This window comes from Phocoena sinus, chromosome 11 (genome assembly GCF_008692025.1).
Source record: "Phocoena sinus isolate mPhoSin1 chromosome 11, mPhoSin1.pri, whole genome shotgun sequence".
NCBI classification, from domain to species: domain Eukaryota; kingdom Metazoa; phylum Chordata; class Mammalia; order Artiodactyla; family Phocoenidae; genus Phocoena; species Phocoena sinus.
In genome coordinates, this window is record NC_045773.1 from 5,031,823 (window position 1) to 5,053,640 (window position 21,818).

The 21,818-nt window shown below is 49.1% G+C and overlaps 2 protein-coding genes across 3 annotated transcripts in view; one reads left to right on the plus strand and one right to left on the minus strand.

Moving 5' to 3' along the window:
- The window catches only part of SYN2 (synapsin II), a 148,643-nt gene that overhangs the window by 22,412 nt on the left and 104,413 nt on the right, over nucleotides 1–21,818 (minus strand). For both annotated transcript variants that reach the window (XM_032649097.1, XM_032649098.1), the window contains exons 4-7: nucleotides 19,582–19,738; nucleotides 14,772–14,861; nucleotides 4,861–4,923; nucleotides 4,087–4,229 (exon numbers count right to left, since the gene is read on the minus strand). In XM_032649097.1, the coding sequence (XP_032504988.1) occupies nucleotides 4,087–4,229; nucleotides 4,861–4,923; nucleotides 14,772–14,861; nucleotides 19,582–19,738 (453 nt within the window). The remainder of the gene's footprint in view (nucleotides 1–4,086; nucleotides 4,230–4,860; nucleotides 4,924–14,771; nucleotides 14,862–19,581; nucleotides 19,739–21,818) is intronic.
- On the plus strand, nucleotides 6,547–17,327 carry TIMP4 (TIMP metallopeptidase inhibitor 4). The gene is made up of 5 exons (XM_032649099.1): nucleotides 6,547–7,203; nucleotides 8,404–8,501; nucleotides 8,914–9,028; nucleotides 11,610–11,734; nucleotides 12,392–17,327. The coding sequence occupies exons 1-5, from the start codon at nucleotides 7,065–7,067 to the stop codon at nucleotides 12,587–12,589; spliced, it is 675 nt and encodes a 224-aa protein (XP_032504990.1). The 5' UTR covers nucleotides 6,547–7,064; the 3' UTR covers nucleotides 12,590–17,327.

Sequence of the window (21,818 nt, forward strand, 5' to 3'; positions counted from 1 at the left end):
AGCCGGGGGCCTGTCTGCTGAGCCTAGAGCCTGGCTGCCTCCGCCAACCCCAGCCTGCAATGCTCTCCTCCTTTCTACAAGAGTCGCACCCAGACTGCTCTGGCTCCATGGAGCCTTTCCTGATCCTTTCAACCAGATGAGCACTTGCTCTCTTTAGAACACCTAGAGGACTTTGCCTACACCTCACTTAAAATCCCGCATCTACTTTTTACTTTAGTTATTTGAGTTAAGTCTTCTGTCCACAAGTCTATTAATCACTTGAGGGTATATACTTTGTCTTGTATTCCCAGCAGCCTACCCACTTGGTACCTAGGCTGAGTTGGTATATATAAACTGAATTCTATTGATGCTGGAAATACCCTCAGGGTTCCCGTGAATATCTCCCCATGGTTTCCTTACTAGCTCACTTATTAATTCAGTAGTTAATTTTGAGGGCCTACAGTATCAGCAACATGACTCTGGACAAGTCAGTTAACCTCTTCAGGCTTAAGCTGCCTCATCCATCACATGCAGCTGATGGAGTCAGGTCCCCAACCCCTTCTCTTCCGTGCCCTCTGCACCCTCCCTCTAAGAGCATGTGTTAGAGTCAACTAGTCTTGGACTAAATACGAGGCAGGTGACCTGGTTTCTGGTTCTGGATTTGCTCTTGACTGGCTCAATGACCTTGGGTGAATCACTTCACCTCTCTGTGCCTCCCTTATCCCTTTGTAAACACAGGGTTGTCATGAGGACCAACTGATACAGTTTTAAATAAACTGTAAAATACCAAAAATATGGCTTTTAAATTATTAGTCTTCATTCAGACACAGTCAAGAGGAAGGGGATGGCCTAGGGGACAGAAGAGCCCTGCTCAACTACTGACAGAGCCCTTCAACTGCTGTCCTTATCACTCACTATGACTGAAGACAGGATGATGTGCTTCTCTGCTCAGCAGTTCTCAGGAGTATTCTCGCAGAGATCTGATTTCAGACACTGAGAAACCGAGACACACGGCTGGTACTTCAGAGCCCTGAGCCAGCCCAATGAGCCGACCGATGTGGCAGTAACAGCTCCTCACATTTGGACAGTACTGACTACCTTCCAAGGTTCTTCCTTCCCAATCCCTCGCCAGAGCCTCACTGCAACCGCCCTGTTGTGAATAGGCTGCGATTCCTGCCCCCACTTTACAGACAAGGAGAGGAAGACGCAGAAAGGTTAGATGACTTGTCCAGCATTGTATGTTTACTCAAAGTAGATACAAGATAAAAACTCAGGACTCTTCGTTCCTTCATTGTGCTGCGCTTTTCCCTACACCCCACTACCTAGTTCAGAAAAGGCAAACAACTGACAGCTGAGTGGCTTGCAAAATATAAATAGAAACACAAAGACAGATCATAGTAAAAATAATGTTGTCTTCCTAACACTGGTGGTTCACAGGTGTGTTCCTGTGGTGAGGCTGGACTCCTCAAGGACAGGGGCAGAGAGTCCCTCACTTCCATGCCCCCAGCACAAGGCCACGGTACATAATAGGGTCTCAGAAACTTTGAGTAATAATAATGTCCCTTATACTTTACACCTTTCTCTAACAACGGGATGCAGGGCACAGATCCATGCAGGCTACCTGGGGCACGTGGGAGCAGAAGGGAAACTGAGAAGCTATTTAGGGAGACTCACAGGTCATCCGACCTCCACAGAGGGACCCACATTACTGCCTACTGACAGTGGAGCAGGAGTTGCGCATTCTTTCCACCGACCGTGGCTGCCTCTAGGTCTCTAGGGTGAGGGCTGGGGGAGGAGGGAAGAATCTCAAACCTTATCCTGACTATTGCCAAGTCAGTTCCTTCTTCTGAGAGCAAGAGAATGGCCAAAAGTTTGGGGAAGAGGAACTGAGAGGGCCTAAACATTCTCCCAAATAACTGACAGTCCCTTGCAAATAAAAAAGTAAGTAAATGGTCATCATCAAAAAATCTACAAACAATAAATGCTGGAGAGGGTGTGGAGAAAAGGGAACCCTCTTGCACTGTTGGTGGGAATGTAAATTGATACAGCCACTATACAGAATAGTATGGAGGTTCTTTAAAAAACTAAAAACAGAACTACCATATGACCCAGCAATCCCACTACTGGGCATATACCCTGAGAAAACCATAATTCAGAAAGAGTCATGTACCACAATGTTCATGGCAGCTCTATTTACAATAGCCAGGACATGGAAGCAACCTAAATGTCCATGGACAGATGAATGGATAAAGAAGATGTGGCACATGTACATAATGGAATATTAGTCATAAAAAGAAACGAAATTGAGTTATTTGTAGTGAGGTGGATGGACCTACAGTCTGTCATACAGAGTGAAGTAAGTCAGAGAGAGAAAAGCAAATACTGTATGCTAACACATATATATGGAAACTAAAAAAAAAAAAAAGGTTCTGAAGAACCTAGGGGCAGGACAGGAATAAAGATGCAGACGTAGAGAATGGACTTGAGGATGTGGGGAGGGGGAAGGGTAAGCTGGGATGAAGTGAGAGAGTGGCATGGACATATTTACACTACCAAATGTAAAACAGATAGCTAGTGGGAAGCAGCCGCATAGCACAGGGAGATCAGCTCGGTGCTTTGTGACCACCTAGAGGGGTGGGATAGGGAGGGTGGGAGACGCAAGAAGAGGAGGATATGGGGAAGTGCACACATATGACTGATTTGCTTTGTTGCACAACAGAAACTAACAGTACTCTGAAGCAATTATACTCCAATAAAGATTTACTAAAAAAAAAATTATAAACTTAAATAAAGTAGGAATCGGGTGAATAAAGGTGAAAAAGATTCTGTGCTTCAGTTCTTCACAAGGGCTTTACCCTGCATACTTATTGGGGGCCTACTGCACGCCTGCTACTGTACAAGGAAGCAGGGCCACAGAGATGACTCCGGTTCCGCGTAGAGAGCTCAGAGGAGCGTGGTACAAATACCCAACGTGTGAAAAGCGCTCAACTAGAGGTGTGCAAAGGGTTACAAGAAGGGAGTGCAGGGAAGGGACTCCTAACTAACTCCAGGGGTGGGGAGTGTACACACTAAAAGGAAAGATGAGGGAAGAAAAATGAAAATAGATGGTGAGAGAGGGAAGCTGCTTAACCCTGACATCTGCTGAAGTCCTGAGTGGCAAAGATCAAATTCATATATTGTAATGTTCTCTCTTTGTAAAGAAAAACACTACCTTAACATTTTTTACAGTGTGAAGTTAATATTTCCAAAACTGGACTCGTAAGCCATTTGCATTCTTATGTATTTTATGGAAGATCAGGTAGTCTTGAAATCTTTTCTTTTTCTAAATTGTACTGGAGGAAACGTTTACCTTTCCATTCTGGCAAATGGACACAGTTACATGGAGAAGTCATCTATTCTCATAACCACTAGACTTTTAATGTTCTGTAGTGTTTGCAGGGCTATATCGTTGCGTCAGGAGTTTCTTAACTTTTTCTGTGCTCTGGCCGCCTAGTGAAGCCTATGGATTCCTTTCAATGTATAAAATATGTAAGACGTGTGAATGTAAAATAAACTACACAGGACAACAAAGGAACTCAATTATTTAAAAGAATTTACCAAAACAGTTATCAAAAATAGTAAACAAATCTCAGATTAGTAAAAAATATGTTTCTTCGTAAATAACAAATGTATTTACAGTTGTGAATGCAGTGGCAAGTCTAACTATCATGATTCTTAAATAGTGATAAAAGTAACGGGTGTTCAGAGATATCTGTGACAAGTGTATGTGTACAAAAACCTCTGTGCTGCCCATTTAGTGACAAACCACATGCGCTGCTGCTGATACTCCAGTCTTCTCATAACTGAGGAGAATGTCAGATTCCACTTAGAGGCTAAAATGAAAATAAATACTCATTTTATTTCTCATCTCAGTTCAGGAACCCCTCCTCTGCCTTGAAAGGAAGCCAGGCTAAGACTCCCTTGACTGGAATGGCGCCCGCTCTCTGTTCTCTGCCTTGTGGGCCAGAGGAGGCTAAACTGAGAGGTGGCTACCACCTGGGGGCTGAGAGTCTCCCCAGAGCTGAGGAGACAGTGAAGAGCATCTGTGGGGACCCCACCCCCACTCACATATAAGCCTTGTAGTTGTTGCCTATCTTCTGGACCCGGATGTCATACTTGGCGTCAATGAAAGGCTCTGCTGTGGCATAGGTCTGGGTGAGGGCCACCACGCTGGCAATGTCCTGGAAATCGTAGTGGTTTTCCACTCTGACCTAATGGAGAAAGGACACACACACACACACACACACACACACACACACACACACACACGAGAGTCACAAGAGCCCTGAGCCCCCAAACCCATCAAGATGTTTCCATCCAGATGCAGACCTGAGAGCCACATCTCCCTAGGAAGTCCCTACTCTTTTTTTTTTTTTTTTTTTTTTTCCTGTACGCGGGCCTCTCACTGTTGTGGTCTCTCCCGCTGTGGAGCACAGGCTCCGGACGCTCAGGCTCAGCGGCCATGGCTCACGGGCCCAGCCGCTCTGCGGCATGTGGGATCCTCCCGGACCGGGGCACGAACCCGTGTCCCCTGCATCCGCAGGCGGACTCTCAACCACTGCGCCACCAGGGAAGCCCCGGAAGCCCCTACTCTTGAGCTTCCCTTCCCAGGGCTCAGGAGCCACATTTGCTGCAAAGAACACAGGGACCAGTCAGGTGGCCTGCACTCTGCCTGCTGCAAGAGGACCATTTGGGTAACACTCATGGCTTCAGAGGGGCCAAACGGTCTTCTCCTTGAAAAGAAGTCATCAGCAACAGAGGCAGAAGAACAGTCCACAACCAGGCTCTCTGAAAAGTGCCCTTCTTGGCCTCAACCTCAGAGCACAGCAGCCCCAGCCTTACCTTGCCCATGCCCGAGTGAGCATGGCCGATCTTCACCACCACAGGGAACGTGGGCAGAGTCAGCTGAAAGCAGAGGAGAAAGGAATGAATTGGTCAGAGTGTACGTGTGGAATCTTACAAATATTTTTCTTGGGAACACCCTTGGAAGGGCTCTTTAAAGAACTAGTGCAACCTACTTGCCTCACAAATTAAAAAACTGAGGCCCATAGGGTGACAGTGACTTGCTTAAGGTCACAGCATATTAGTAGCAGAACCATAAGGACCCTGCTCTCCGACTTGGTACTCTCTACATCTTTAAAACTTATCGCTTCATCCTTCATGTGTCCTGCTTTCCTGCAATGAACCTGGCTTTTCTCCCCTCTTTCACACTCCCTTGCTCACCAACACCCCAAACTCAGCACCAAACACAGCTTACTTAGTATGCGAAGGCCCATTTCTGCCCAGCTTGGGGTTTGGAAGAGAGCTGACATAAGAATTCAACACGTTTATCACTCAAAAGAGATCCTTAAGAGAGTAAACATTACCTTGAGGTAGCCGTATTTTAACAGAGGAACTATGAAAACTTAAAAGAAGAAGAACCACCCTTCAAAGGCAGGATTTCAAGCTGTTACAAAATGGCGATGGAAGAAATAACATGGTGGAGGGGAAAGAGCGCTGGACTAGAGGTCAGGAGACTTGCATCCCAGTCTCTCTGCAAATCCCTTTACCTCCCTGGGGCTCAGCCTTCACATCTGCCAAGCGAAGAGACTGGATGGGATGCTTTCGAGATCCCGGGCAATAACACATCAGACTCTATCTTGGTCGGGTGTTGCGTGAAGAACCAACCTGGACACCAAATCTCATCCTTCTCGGTCAGGCCTCAGCTCTCTTTCAGTTTCCTTCTTTTCAAACATCACCACCACATCAAGATGAAAACATGTCTTTCAAAGGAAATAATGTTGACTCTGACGAAAAGTCAGATCCCCATGGGAATCCTGAGTGTGACCAGATACTGGGAGTACCTGACCTGAGGATTTCAGTATTCCTGGCTGAGGCCAGTTGAGACTGGGGCAAAATCACGTAGTTCAATCCTACTTTACGGAGAAGGAAGTGAGGCCCAGAGAGGCAAAGGTTGCCAAGCTACCTAGTGACAGAATCAGTACCCAGCCTGCGACCTTCTGGTGGTACAGTGTGTGGAAACATCCTACGACAACAATCCCGTGGGTTTCTTTCTGTTTGGAGGGTTGGAGCACTATGCCCTCTGTCAAACAGTGGACAGGACTCCAGTCCGTGGCCTCAAGTGCCTTGCTTCTTTGTTTTCTAAGCTGCCCCACCCTCTATAACAAGATGTAGTCTCTCAGCTGAGTAGGGGCCTGAGATAGGAACCAGGGTGGCCTAGGGTCTGGAGAGAGCTTTGAGAACCCAGGTTTGCCCTAAGTGATGGGCTACCCCGTGCTTTGAGCCCCCAGCAAGAGCACTGTCCTCAGACATCTGCAGAGTCTGAGCTCTGGGCACGGGAAAGGGTTTCTAAAGCACTGGCTGCTTTCTCGGACATCTCTCCCCACCCCCCAGCCGACAGAGCCAAGACACACACACACCCCAACTTTCTCTGTCCTATTCCATTACTGTTTGCTGTTGCTTTGGAGCCTCATAAATAGGGCATTGAAAACACTTCCTGCAGCTGAAAGAAGCCCTGAGTAGCTTGTCTCATTCCCAGCGTGCAGCTCAGCAAGAGATCCGTCCTTCTCTGTCACTGTCTCTTTTGCCTGTTGTAATTCCGTCTGCCTCTCTCTGACTCCGCCTGTCTCTTTCTGTTTGTGCCTCTCTACACTCTTGTCCTTTCTGCCTGAATTACAGTCGTTTGGTCTCTGTGTCCCGGTGCATTTGTCTTTGTTGCCCTGTCTTTCAGTCCTTACACCATCCCCTTTCCCACCCCTCCCTCTACTTCCAGAAGGCACAGGCAAGGAAATAGAGGCTAGGAGACTCTCCTGGCTTCCCTCTTCATCTTGCAGAGCCTGCCACCGAGCCCGCCGGCCAGGAGGGCCGCTGGTCCCGCAGCCGCGGGTGGCCTACAGCCAAAGGAGGGCGGAGCCCATCGGGGCGGGACTGGCCCTAGGTCCACCTCATAAAACCAGGGGCGAGGGGCGCGACGAGTTCTGGAGAAGCCCTGGAGGAGCTGCTTGGTCCGACAGTCCCCAGAGGCTGAGTCAGGGCGCTGCCGTGACATGCCGCGGAGCCCCCGGACCGCGCCGAGCTGGGCACTGCTGCTGCGGTTGCTGGCGCTGCTTCGGCCGCCGGGGCTGGGCGAGGCGTGCAGCTGCGCCCCAGCGCACCCCCAGCAGCACGTCTGCCACTCGGCGCTAGGTGAGTCCGGGGGAGCCCTCGAGGTCCACGGCAGGGGGTGGCTGTGTGGGGTCGAGGCGGGGCCCAGCGGCAGACCTGGAGTCTGGAGGGAAGGGGAGGAGCTCCAATCCCGCACCAGTTGCCTCCTGCTGGGGCCCCGTGGGTCGGGCAGGGCCCGCGCCACAGCCACCTTGCAAGCGCCGCGACCCGGAGACTTGCGAGGGAACAGACTGCATAAAGGGCCTCCGCAGCGACCCCGTCTCCCCTGCCTACTGCAGTTACGGGGGTGGGGGTGGGGGCGGGGGGGTGTTGTCACTGAACAACAAGTCTCCGGAACTCTCCGGTGATTATTCTGATCTACTGGATGGGGGAAGGGAAGGCCACGGGCCAGGGGTTGCGCTTTCATTATAAACATTCTTGGGTGTCCAAGCCTATAACTGAGGTTGTCACCACGCCCTCACTTCAACACACAGCTTTTGCCCTTTCTGTCCCTCTGCCTGGAATGCCCTTCCTTGAAACCCTTAAATTCCTGGCAAACTCCTGTTCATCCTTCAAGATCGTACTCAGGTGTCTCCTCTTCTCTGAAGGCTTCCTGACTCCTTGGTGCTACCACAGCACCTCTGTGCTCCTACCATGCTGTGCTGTTGGTCTTTCTAAGGGTGTTCTCCACCACACCAAGAGTTCTGCAGGGTGCGGACTCTGTCTTAATCATGTTTGTGGGTCTAGTATCTAGCGTTAGGCCAGGCACAGAGGAGGAACTCATAAACAGGTTTTGATTAATACCCAAGTGGCAAGAGATGAAATACCTCTGTGCAGGGTCAGGACATTTATTAATTCATAAACATTTACCAACATCAACTCGGTCAGTCTCTCTCTGAGGCCTTGGACTACAGCAGTGGATGACCGCACACCAACTGCCCTCAGGTGGCTCCTGCTTCCTCCTCTACCTGCCGCACCTCCACCCCACTGCACCCTGGCTGTGGAGAACCAGACTCCCCAATCCAGCTGCTAAAGTGCAGGACCCAACAGGCCCGAGGGTTTTGGAACTTCCAGCAAGTGCAGAGGAGTTTCCCTCACATGCAGCATTCTCCCTATAACCCACCAAGACCTAAACCCAGAATTCCCCTGCACAATTCTCCAGGGTGATGCCACGTCATCTAGATCCCAGATGGACCACTCCCACGTGTTGCTGAAAGTTCCCTCTTTCCTCTTCCTATGCAGCGATCCGGGCCAAAATCTCCAGTGAGAAGGTAGTTCCTGCCAGTGCAGACCCTGCTGACACTCAAAAAATGATCCGGTATGAAATCAAACAGATAAAGGTACATGGGGACAGGCCAGGGCGATCACCCCCTTGGGCTGTTAGGAGGAGTGGAGTCTGTGATCTGGGAGTGGTGGGGCCGATAGGTGAGGCGGCCTGGCTCAGCGGTGTTGGGGTACAGATGCTCAAGTGCAGGGGATGACATGTAGGCAACAGGCCCACCGGAGCCAAGGCACAGTGCGGGACAGGCCCTCAGCGCTTGTGCATAGGGCTGCTAGAGGCACCTCCCTTCTCACTGGAATCAACCAAGGTTTAGATTGTTTTAGAGAGGAAAGACCCAGTTGGGCCATCTGTGTGCAACAAATCCTGAACTAGACTTTCGCTTAATTTTTTTAGATTAAGAAAAAGTTTTTCCTGTGAAGATATAAAGTACACTCACTGACCCAGTACTGCTCTTTTGTAAATGCTTTCAGATGTTCAAAGGGTTTGAGAAAGTCAACAATATTCAGTATATCTATACACCTTTTGATTCTTCCCTCTGTGGGGTGAAACTAGAAGCTAACAGCCAGAAGCAGTATCTCCTGACTGGTAAGTGAAAGAAGACCAGCAAGCAGCCCTGAGAGTCTCTGCCCTAAGGAAGGCAGTCAAGGAGGAGCCCGGACTGACCCTGGGTAGTGAGCTGAGCCAGGTGGCATTTTCTTGGGCATAAAACAAAGCTGTGTTACGAAGAGGCAGCCTAGGTTGGGAGGAGCCTTGGTAACATCCATTTCAGTGCAAAAGTCCTCACTGCCACTGGCTTGCTAGTTCACAGGTTGCTCTCCCAGCCTAGGATAACTGGTTCCATTTCCAAACAGCTTTAATTGGTATAAGATTTTTGGTATCTTGAGCCAAATTCTGCCATTCTGAAACTCTCCCTTATGGGTTCAGCTCTGCCCTCTATTCTACGATGACCCTTCAGAGGGCAGAGGACGACAGATACGTGCACTCTAGCTCCAGGTCTACTGGCTGTGGTTCCCAGACCCCTTCCTGCCCTGGCCACCTTCAAAGGGATATAGCCTGTCCCTGTCCCTCCCCAGCACAGGACCCCAAACTGGACACCACACTGCAAGGGAGGTCTTAGTGACAGAGCAAAGGAGGATTGTGCATTTTGCAAACTCCCCCTGCAATACACACATAATTGTCACTGTAGCCTACAAATGTATTAGCTTTAGACAGCCGGGACAGGTCACACTCTTGGCTCGTGGCTGACTCACATCTGAGGCCCTATTCTGGGGGTGCAGTAAAGCACAGGCCCTAACAGGAGCCTTGACTCTAACATGATTCTGTCTCCATGACCTTGGGCCCAGGCAGATCCCTCATACTGAACTGGTTGGGATAGAACAGTTAAAGAACCTCACAAGAATATAACCTGTAAGTGAATGAATGCAGTACTGAATTATTTTGCAGTTCAGGGAAAGGTATTTGTGTGGTTGTAAACAGTTATGGAAGCTTCACTGTCTAAGAGAGATCTGAATCGGCCCTAAAGGATGAAAAATATTTAGAGAGAAGGCCAGGAAAAGAAAAACATAGCAGGTGGGGAGGACAGGAGGAGGAATTCCACTATCTGTCCATCCCCTTAGCAATGAATGACCACCTACTCACTGCCTGGCCTGGGGCAGGAGAGTGGAGACTCAGTAACAAGTCACAGTCCTCAAAGAGCTCACAGTTCAAACTTCTGAGAAATCATAGGCATTGGAGGCCACACGGGTAGGGGCCCCCAGCTCTGAGTATGTGCTGATCGGGGCACCTCTGGAATGGGAGAGGCAGAGGCGGGGCATGCCCCTGAGCCCTCCAGGTCCCAGGACTAGCCAACGAGGCCACCTCCTTCCTGAGCACCTGCCCTCTGCCTGCCTAGCCCTCTCCTAGGTACGGTGGTGCATCAGGGGAAGCAGCAAACGTGCTGGCTGCCCTCACAGAGGTCAAGTCTAAATGAAGGCGGGGTTAGGTGGCGAAGCACAAGCATACTGAAAAGTCATCAGTGGCGCCTGCAGGAGAAGGCACAAGCTCTTCTGCCTAATACTGAATGCCCTCTGTGACCAGACCCTGCTGACCTCTCCAGCCCTGCCTCCTGCCACTTGTCAGTGACCGTTCCCAGCCCCTCGTTTCCCCTAGAGCTGAATACGGTTGCAGGAGGTATACTGCTGGGCTGCGCCCCTCTGTCCCAGCATCCAGAAGTTCTTCCCCACTTGTCTGGCAGGTGAACTCCTACCCATCCCTTCAAGGCCCAATGCAAGCATCATCTGCTCTTAGACACCCTTCTTGCCCCCAGCCCTTCCACAGACAGAGATAATTGTTTTTTCCTTTGTTCTTATACTGCATGTTGTATATAATCACACAAAAGTGTCATTTTTGCCTACTTATCTGTCTTCCTTACTAGTGTTTAAGCTCCTTGGGGGCAGAGATCCTGTCATATTTATTTCTGGATTCCTGGTACCAGGTCATAGTAGTTGCTCAGTCAGTAAATGACTGAGCGACTGAAGTTCTAAGAGAGGTGTGTGCTAGCACGGTCAGGGATGGCTTTGCGGACGAGATAGTACTAAAAAGGGTCTTTGGAGACAGGAAAGAGTTTGATAAGTAAAGAAAGGGAAGGGGAAAGACTCACCAAGATAGGTATCACTGGGGCAGGAGACTGGCCTGTGTAGATATTGGGAAGGGTTGGAAGGGGTTGAAAAGGAAGAAAAACCTACTATCTATTGAACATCTTCTGTGGGCCCACAGCTGTGCTGGGAACTTCACAGACATTCTCTCATTTAATCCTGCCAATAACCTCATTATTCTCATCTTTCAGCTGAGAAGTTATGTGACTTTCTTAAGGTCACACACTAGTAAATGATAGAAAAGAAGGGGGTTCCACCAAGATTCTGACTTAAAGCCCACATCCCTCTGTCTACACCATGCTAACGTAAAGGCCTTCACCCCACAATTCTCCCTCATACAAACATCATCTGGTAACAGCTTCGATATAAAGACAATAGAGGTATTTCTGGTTCCTTCACTGAGTCCCATGTCACACCACTGCCACCAAAAGATATTGAAGAGGCTGTGATTTGGGGCTCCTTCAAGAATCCGGACTCCTGGAGCTCCATGAGCAGATTCCTCATGCTAGGCTCTCCTCCATCTCCCCTTGAAGGTCAGATCCTCAATGATGGGAAAGTTTTCATCCATCTGTGCAACTACATCGAGCCCTGGGAGAACCTGTCCTTTTTGCAGAGAGAAAGTCTGAATCACCACTACCATCTGAACTGTGGCTGCCAAGTAAGCAATGTCCATTTCCAAGGTCTTTTGGGGGTGGGGGAAGGGTCTTGAGCCGTGCAGCCTCACCTTTCATGTATTCCTTCCTTCATGCATGCGTGATCTATTCACCTGCTATACTATACTTGAGATCTGCGATGGACCAGGCATCGTATGAAGCTGGGGAGGGGAAAGCGAGATGGCCCATAGTCCCTGATCTCAGAGTACTTACATTTTAGCTGGGAAGGCAGCCATCATATTAGGCAGACTGGGATAACACACTACCATTTAAAGAGAGTCTACTTTTTTTGCCAGGACCTGTAATGGTTAATTTATTTAAGATATTTAATTTAGTCTTTAAAACAAATTTTTGAAGACTTAAGATTTCCATCTTAAGGTGAAGAAATTAATGCTGTGGGAAGTGAAGTGACTTGCTTAAGGTCAGTGGTAGAGTAAGGACCTTCAGGTCTTTTTGACTCCAGAGATGCCATTAGGGAGGCAATACTATATATGCAGAGCACAGGGGGAAGGAGAACTAAGGGAGAAATTTGGAGACTAGGAAAGGCTTCATAAGGGAGGGGGTGTTTGAGTTAGGCTGTAGGAGAACATGTAGGAGTCTGAAAGGCAATAATGGAAAAAGGACACCCTACTCACTTTGATGTTGTGTGGCTGTGGCTCTAGATCACCACCTGCTATACGGTGCCCTGTACCATCTCGGCTCCCAACGAGTGCCTCTGGACAGACTGGCTATTGGAACGGAAGCTCTATGGGTACCAGGCCCGGCACTATGTCTGCATGAAGCATGTTGATGGCACCTGCAGCTGGTACCAGGGACGCCTGCCCCTCAGGAAGGAGTTTGTTGATATCATCCAGCCCTAGGAGGGACCACCACATATCTTCAAGAATCTCGAAAACCAAGTCATTTTCCTTCCCTCAGAGCTCTGGCTGTTACCACCTGCCTCATCGCTGCCAGACAATGGGAAGTAACAAGTGGATGGTCTGGCTAGCATTAGGGCAGGGATGGGGCATATTACAGCTTGTGTCCAAGACCCCAGTCCAGAACCTGTCAAGGGCTAGGGAAAGTAGCATGACTTTTCTCTCCTGTCCTCAGCCCTTCATCCCTGCCTCCCAAACCCTTTTAGCTGAGCTGGTATTTGTTATTGATTCTGGCTTAGTTTCTTTTCCAAAGCTAGGACTATTCCTTTTTCTCCCCAGATAAATGTGCTTTCCTTTTGTCTTAACTGATCTGACAGGGGAGAGATGGTGACTATTATACATATGAGATGGTGTGGCGGCCTTGTGATGTACAAGACCAGAAGGTGGGTTGACAGTATCATAAACAGGCTGACTTGGAGAAATGAAAAGAACAGCATCCTTTGGCTGTGTATCCTCTACTCCTCCTGTCTCAACGCATTCTGATCCTTCAATCCCAGCTTTGGGGGAGTGACCTGGGGGACACAGAATCATCCAATGTGAAGCCTACAATGGCCTAACCTCCCTCCATGTGCTGTAATCCCCTCTATACCATTCCTGGCAGAGGGCCTGGCCCAATTAGCAAGATAAGAACAGACTTGGGTTGTCTCTCTAGGTTAACTATACTTAATGCCCTGAACTGATGTCCAAAAGGCTTCTCCTCTGTCTCTTTTAGAAAGTCCTTCTCTACTAGATTACTAATGTTTTCATTCCTACTTCAAAACTTTTTTTTAAGCTAAAAAAAGCCTTTCTCTTATAGAGTTGAAATTCCCACTTAGCTTTTGACACCTCAGAGAGATCTTAGGGGTCCTCTCTTGAAGGCAAATATCAGGATAGAGGACGGGAGAAAAGTAACACAAGGACCCTTGGGGCAAAAGGATGGTAGATGAGGAATACACTTTGCACGCGTTGCAGTTCTTTTCAGTGGTCAGCCTGCTAGACGCTACAGCAGGAAAAAGCCAGCTTTGAGAGCCCCTTCAGTCTTCAGCTCAGTCCCCTCTTGGACTCCCTGAAATCGCCAAGCACAGACCCCTAGGGTTCCTCAGCCTCTACACGGCTTCCTGACTTGTCCTAAAAGGGAAAGCCCTGATGACAGTCTCAAGAATTTATTAAACACAAGGGCTTAAGGTTCCAGGGCCTCTCCTGGGGATGCTCTGACAAAAATGAAGGAGGCAGTTCTTTTCGAGGCCCAGGGTTGTTACTCATCTTCCGTGCGTGGCTCGCTGATGAGCTGGGCCACACACAAAATGCCAGGAGCAGGCTCCTTATTCACAGAAATGGTGCAAATGGAGATTCCTTCTGGAGGTCTCTGTCCCCGAGTACCAGACTTGGAAAGCTATGGCAGAGAGAGTCTCCGCTGGTGGGTTAAGGAGGACCACCAACTGACCGTGCAGGCCTGAGGCAGAGTACGTGGGGCCAGAGAAGAAGAAGGGGGTTAAGCCCCAGGTCACCACGAGAGAAAAACATTAGTAATAGCCTCTGTACCAACCATCCATCCCATTTTTCTGCTCCTTCTGCCATCCTAGGATGGCCTCAGAGAAGGCACAGGGCAACCCTCGTCTTATCAAAATTTTGAGGAAGCCAAGGGAATGGCAGGGCCTGATGAATAACAACAGGAACAACACCTTACATCTGAGGAGCACTTCACACTCTTCACAGACTGTTACTTAAAGAATCTCACTTAAATTATGCAAGTACCATATTAAATGTCCTGGCCAGGAATAATTATGCCCACTTGCCTTTCGCACTGGGAAACTGACATGCAGTGAGGAAATGCAACCGTCCCTGACTTGTGGGGCTGGGCTTGGACCCGAAGCAGCTGGATCTTCTGATTGTTGATTCATGGATTTGTTGCTCGATAAAATGCCCTTGTTTCTGCTCTTTCCTATGCTGTCTCCAGGTTTTGGAGACAAGGGGCTGTCAGCTAAAACCCAGCCACCCTGGCTTCACAAAGCAGGTCTGCAGTTCAACCTCAACAGAGTCTCTGGGGTTGGGAGGCTGAGGTCCTCTTCAGAGCCCCATAGTCACTACGTGGCTAAGCTCAGAGTGCGAACAGCAGAGAGACTGAAGCCCGCACTCAGTCACCTACCATTTCTTTGTGGTTGGGGTAGTATGTCTGCTCAATGAGTGGGAACTTTTCTCCTCCCAGTGTCTTGTAGACGGCCACCAGCTGAGCAAACTGCAAAAGAGAAGCAAAGGTTTCGGTTTACCTAAACAGCTCTGGAACAGACAGACCAAGTGTCAATCCAACAAATATTTGTCAGTCAAACAATTATTTATTGAGTATTTGCTCACTGAGGGCTTTGTGCAAAGTGCTCTGAGGATATAAAAGAGGTGTCCCATTCCTATTCTCCAGGAACGTATGCTTTAGTTGGGGAAGGGAGAGAGTGAGCTAACATTCATTCAGTGCCCACTCAATTTTAATGATATTTCATTTAATCCTCATATCAAATTGATGAACTAGGTTCTTTATCATCTTCATTTTACATATGAAGCTCAGGGAGGGTAGGAAGCTTGCCTAAAGTCACGGAGCTGCAAAGAGCTTGTAAAGCTGGGATTGAAATTTGGGTCTCTAACTCTAAACACCTTCATCTCTAGAGATGACAAGTGATGAAGCTGGATAGGTAACATGGGGCCCAGTCATGGAAGTTCAAATGCCAAGCAAAGGAATGGTAGCTTTTTCCTGTAGGGAGAATGGAGTCATGGAATGCAGGAAAGACAGACCCAGTCTTCTAGGACTTACTACTCATCTACGAACTGAACTCACTGGACCTTCACCTGTGAGAAGCCAGAACAGCTCCATGGAGAAGAGATGAAGTACACAGACTTCAGTGTCAGAGTTTGCCTTTGGCAAACATGTAGCACCCCTTGGTGCCCCCTGCCCCCCACACTTTATAAGTGAAGAAACTGAGGCCCAGAGAGGTCACTTGCCCAAGGTCACACAGTAGTTGAGCCAGATTCATAGCCAGGATCCTTTATTCCTAACCCGTAGCTCTCCCTACTCATAGCAGCCTTTCAGGCTCTAAAGAGATCACGCTCTTCCCACAGGAAGCTTTCCAGTTCCGCCCACTCACACACAAGCTCCCCACATCCACCCCAGTGTGCTGGCAGCAGGGGTAATCCAGCTGCTTCTCTCTAGTGCTACTGGGTTCACGCTCTAAGCCACTGATATCTGGAACTGCTAGTAGGAAAAGTTGCCAGATCAAATCTACCTTCTATTTATTAGAGAAAGGAAAGCTAGAACATTTTTCAAAAGCTCGGGTTCTGTTTTTGATCAGGGATGTTAGTGCATGAGTCAGTTCGGGGAGACGATAAAAGCCAGAACTGGGTTGTTAGAAAACTGCAGTCTTCTGATTCTTCTTGTTCTGCTCGAACTTGCTAGGTGTCCTTAGGCAAATGATATCTCCTCTCCGGGCCTCCTTTTCTTCATATATAAAAAGAGAGAACTGAATTTGATCAGTTCCTCAAACTTTTTACCACAAAAGAACATCTTTTTATTACATTTCCTCCCAAACTCCATGATCAAACTGTTGTTTAAGTGATCATCTGCTGTGGTCCTTTTGTGAGTAGAGATAGAATCTGTTATTCTTGAAATGCTGAAAAACAGTGGAATTTCCGGGTCACTTCCCTTAGTGACACGCAGTTGGTGACTCTAGATCTCTACGGCCTCCTCCAGGGCTGCAAGTATGATTGATGGACTCTCAATGCCCAAAGATTTTATTATTGGAAGAGACTTGAGAGAGTCTCTAGGCCAGACATCTCATTTTACAAATGAGGAGACTAGGGCTATAGAAGCCAAGGAAAGCGCAGGCTCCCACATCATGCCTGGACTTGGGGCTGCACTGGGACAGCGCCCAGGTCTCCTCCTGCCCAGTGCATTCTCCACTGTACCCTGCTGTCCTCGCCATTCTCTGGTTCTTCAACCTTCTCTGACTGTCAAGACCACCCCTCAGACCTTTCCTGCCTTCTCTGATTCTCTCCACCACCTCATCTGACCTTTAAGTCCTGCCTGCCCACCTCGGCCTGGCTGGACTCCTGCTCTGTGTCTGGACACCTGCCTGAGCCCCCAAGGCTCTCCAGCCTCCCCGGAGAGCTGATACCAGCCCTGCCTCACAACCTCTGTCCTGCTGCAGCCCACGCCCTGGCACGGCACCAAGGCATGTGGGGCCCTATCTTCCCAGCATGTGGGATTGTTAAACAGACACCACACCGATGCCAAGAAGGCCCACGGCAGGTTCTCAGAGTCCCGGCACAGCCAAGACTAAAATGGCAGCCAGTTCCCAGGCACTAGCTGGGCCTCTGGGAGCTCATACTACCCTCCTCCACCCCCTGCAGTCCCTTCTGCTCAAAGTACTGGGCTTGGCATCTAACCCCTGCCTCCTTGGAAACTTAGATTCAGTCACAAGCACACAGTCACCAATTAAACAAAAGGAATATCTGATAAGGGTTATTTCCACCATGCCTAGGCAAAAGAATGGATTTCGGAGCTGGGGGTGGTATTGGCAATGAATAGGAAGATAACATTCAATATAACCACTTATCCAGTGTATCAGGAAAGACTTCTTGGATGAAATGGGATTTCAAGATCAGTCTGAATTTAATATGTTATCCTTATCCCTCCTGGAAATAAAATGCTTTAATTCAACTCATGTGCATCTGTCTCTAAAAAACACCCAGAGTGACAGGATTTTCAGATGAATTTGCAGCAATACGTGACGGTGGCATTCTTGCACTCTCTGGAATGCTACTTTCATTGGCAGGTCTACTTCTGCTTTCAAAATCCCAGTGTGCCTGCCCTGACCAATTTATGAGATAGTGGATATGCTCAGAGACACTGTGATAGAGACAACGTAGAGCCTTGCCCAATCCAGCTGAGGCCTCTCCTCACACCAAGAGCAGCCACAATAAAGAAATTTAGAAAATACGCACCAAAGTCATCATCTCAGAGGGACCCTCCCCTCACAGTCACCAGATTTGTTCATTCCCGTTAACAGACAGAGAACGATATATAAAATGCCATCAGTGTGGCAGCTGCTTAGCGAAAACGAAGGGAGAGCTTGGTGTTTTGCCAGGGAGCCCCGCTGTTCTCATGCGATGCCAACGGCAATGTGCTGGACTGTGAACGGGTGAGAATGTGAACCCTCACCAGATCCCAAATCCCAGGAGGGGCAAAGCCCCAGGCACAGGCTTTCTGATCTGCCCCTCCCTGGCCTCCAGCACAGTTTTGGAACATAAAGCAGGGAATTAGTTTCTTTCAGATCCCCAGTACTAGGGGACCGTAACACCAGGCTGGCAAGCTGGTGGAAGGTACTATGATTATTCCTAGTTTACAGACAAGCCAGAGCACAGAGAGGTTTAGTCAGAAGGCTGATTAGTGAGGGTGCCCAGAAAAAAGCTGATAATAGCAGAATCGCCCTGTGTGGCTATGAGGGAGCCAAATTCTAACAGGTATTGAAGGGGTGAGGGCGGAAAGGGCTAGGACACGAGTGCAGTAGGAAAGGTCATGTGACTAAGGGGAAACCTGGTGAAGGCCTCATATGTGCTCTCTGTGATTAGCAACTCATTCAAATCACACAATTCCTGTAGCCTGTTTCTGCACAACTTTAGGACTCCAGAACCTCAGGCCAGACAGAGGGAAAGGCTGAACAAGTGGCAACTACAGCAGCTCCCAGATCTTTCCACTCCTTGCTCATTGGTCTTTCTCTCACACTGTCAGGTCTCCCTGGCTTCCAGTGGAACAGGAAAACTGATTTCAGGTGTAAAAGTAGAGGTGATGGATCCATTTAGTTAAAAAACACCCCCTTCAGCTCCCTGAGTCTGGGAGCTTGGGGTCTGGGAACTTCACAATCAGCCACCAGTGCCATGACCCTTGGCAAGCCGGTATGTGAGACCTGAAATGATTTTTGAAAAACAAGAAGAGGAGGATGTGATTACAGGCAGGTGTTTCCTTCCAAGATGACCAGCCTGGAGCAGCAAAGTTATAGGAACTGGATCCCCCAGCTGTCAGAGGGGAGGCCAGAGAAGCCCAGGACCATCACAGGCCACTTTCCCTCCTAGCGCCACTCTTCTCTCTGCTCAAACGTTTCTACTGCCTCCAAGACTTCCAGACTAGCCAAGGAGGAGAACACCAGACCAGCTTCTTCCTCACGTGATAACCCAATTTATGCAAGAGAGACTGTCATCTAGAGAAATCCTTGCCCCGAAACTTTGGTAAGTTAGTTAATCCTTCCTGGGTCTCATTTCTTTGTAATAAGTGACAATAACTTCCTTGTAAGGTTATTGTGAGGATTAAATGAAGTTAATGTAGGAAAATCTCAGATCATGGCATCACACAGTAAGTGGTTTTATACTCTTTACCTTCCTTCTTTAATTTTCACATCTCTACGTGAAGGGGTGAGAGCTGATGATCTCTAAGGGCACTTTCAGCACACATAAGTATCTGATTGATATATGTGTGGATGAATCTCATTTTAAGGTTGTTGAAACTCTTGGTAGGACTCTGACACGAACATCCCTCTGAGATGGACCATCCCCTTGGTCCCCACTGGCCTCAGGCCTTTCCAATGGTTAGACCTTTCACAGACAAGAAACTGGCACTTTTACTGTTGTATCCTATGGCTAAGGGCAGAGCCTACAGACCTGTAAGGGCGTCTTCACAGAATCTTTGGTGTGACTTCGCTGTGAGGCCAAAGGTCCACTCTGCAGCAAAGGCGGCCCAGTCTGTGATGACACAGTCCTACTGTGAGAGCCTGCCCTACCCTGTGTCCCAGCTGAAGCTCCTCCCACATCTTCTCAGCTGGCACCTACTGCACCTGGATCACCAGTGGTCCTCCTAGGGACTGGGAGATAAGAGGACCAGGGTCTTACCCTTTTACCTGGCGGAAGGGTAACTCACTCACCACCCACGGCTTGTCACAGAAGTTGTAAATGGATTCCAGGGAGTTGATGCTGGGGAGGCCTGCATACTGCATGCCAATGATCAGGTGGCGGAAGTCCTCATTCTCTGCCATGCCAAACGCATGCTGCCGGATGAGCACAAAGTCTGGTCGGAAGGACCTGGGAAGAACGTAGAAGTCTGCCATCAACCAGAACCTCAGGTCATACATCCTCTTGTCTCCCATCTCCAAAGACCAAGACAGGGAAGGAGTCTTAGGGGTTACCCGAGCCAAGCCCTTCATTTTATCATTACTATTCTTTTATGGACTAGGAAATGAGGTATTATGTTTGGCACTTCTCAAAGGAGATTTGAACAGATTTCTGAAATTCTCTTATTCCTCTGGGTTAAGCACTGTCTTTTTCTAAGGTGCAAAAGCCCTCAGGAGGGACGAAACACTTTAGACCCTCACACCTTAGGTCAACAAGAATTTTCCCTGTCCCTATGGGGCACGACAAGAGCTGAAGCTCCTGTGGCTCCAGAGTTGGTACCCCAAGGGGGTCCCAGCAGACTCTGAAGACAACACACTTGGCTGGCTTCACTGCCCTGCCGTGTAGATCCCTGATCTCAGCGTCCTGCTCTGACTCTTTAAAACTGCTCCTTAAAATAGGCAGTGCCCTCATCAGGTCCCCGGGTGAGCAAGGGTCCAGGCTGGCTGAGAACAGATACCAGACGTCCCCATGTTATTCTTCCAAAGCGGATGCTAGGGAGGGGTGCAAATATTTTTTGCAGAACTGAGGTTGAGCAACTGGCTACAGGAAGCACTGAGAGTACAGAGTGTTCCCATGCATGGAAAGGCTCCTTGCATTTCACCTCTAGCCAGCAGAGCTCCCAGCCCCAGCTGCTCCACAGGACCAGGGCCCCCATCTTCATGCCCTGATTCCAGAGGAACCCCACCTTCCTGGAGAGTCAGTTCTGTGGCAGCATCTGCCCTCAAGGCTCTAGGCCTTGGCCATTTCACACATGTGTAACGACCTACCCGGTTCTCTTCCCAGGCACCCAACCAATCCCCACCTACAGCTCCAGCCCCACCTGGGCTCAGAGATCAGTCTTTTAAAGTGGGGGTGGAAGGACCCCTCCTCAGTCACTCAGGGGAGCTAGCATCAAGTCAGGTGGCATGTGCTCTGACCTCCTTGTGCCCTAGTTCTGGGAAACTGGCCCCGGCTGTACGCCTGAGACCAAACCTTATATCCCAGTCACACGCACTGAGCTCTAGGCTTGTGGTCAGCTCCTGAGTCCCCACACTGCAACTGGAAGGGCCTGCCTTATTTTTGCCAGATCCCTCCCAGCACCCTGATATGGGCCTTCCTGTCACCGCCCGCTTGTGTCATGCATCCCTGTGATTCATTCCATTTGCAGTTGGAGGAGCCCACCATTCTCTCTAGAAGGAGCTTCCTGAGCTCACCCCCATGTGGACAGACGTCTCTTTTTCTGTCCTCCTCAGTCTCCAGGATGGATGAGCTCACATTTCCTGACTTGAGGCTCCAGACACCTGAGTTCTGCCTTCCCTGTCATGGACCCAGGTCCTGTTGGACACTGGCAGCCTCAGTGTCAGGGTAGCATAGATTGAGGTAGGGAAAAGGGTGAAGTGAACACTCTTCCTGGAGCAATACCCTGATGTCTGAAAACCTGAAGCCACGCTGAGCCCCAGGGAAGAAGAACACTGTGGGAACCTTTCTCCCTCATCTGGAATCCCCATCACTTCCCGCACAGAACTGTTGTGTTACAATTGATGATGTCTGTAAGTCACCCAGCACCCCTCCTGGCACGTAAGTGCTTTGTAATTGCAAATTTTCTTCCACCCACAATGTCCCTTCCCACCCCAGGCTTTCCTATCAGACTTATGAGTTCCCAGGAATTTGGAACATAGAAAGAACACAGCGCTGGGAGTTAAGAGAATTCACATAGAACACAGGGCTCTGCTACCAACTTACTGAGGGAATCTAAGCAAATCAATGTGAAAAAGGAGGCTGAACCAGAGCAGAGGTTTCCAAACTTTTTTTAAAAAGCAATGGAACCCTGTTTTCCAGGGGAAATATATTCAGAGATAAAAGCCCAGAGCTGCACTGGCTGAGGTAGGGCGGGAGTCTTGGAACACCTCGCACAGGAATCCAGTTACCGCTCAGAGAGCTCTGAGCCCATGGAGCGTTCTCTACTAGTGGACTATGGCCACTATGGACTAAAGGCAGGAGCTGGCTTCCT

Bases quoted from the DNA above. Each gene is read 5' to 3' on its own strand.
- TIMP4 (XM_032649099.1), top strand. From the start codon at position 7,065: ATGCCGCGGAGCCCCCGGACCGCGCCGAGCTGGGCACTGCTGCTGCGG. The intron at 8,502-8,913 runs GTACATGGGGAC...AAATGCTTTCAG, and splicing joins ATGAAATCAAACAGATAAAG to ATGTTCAAAGGGTTTGAGAA. The intron at 11,735-12,391 runs GTAAGCAATGTC...CTGTGGCTCTAG, and splicing joins ATCTGAACTGTGGCTGCCAA to ATCACCACCTGCTATACGGT.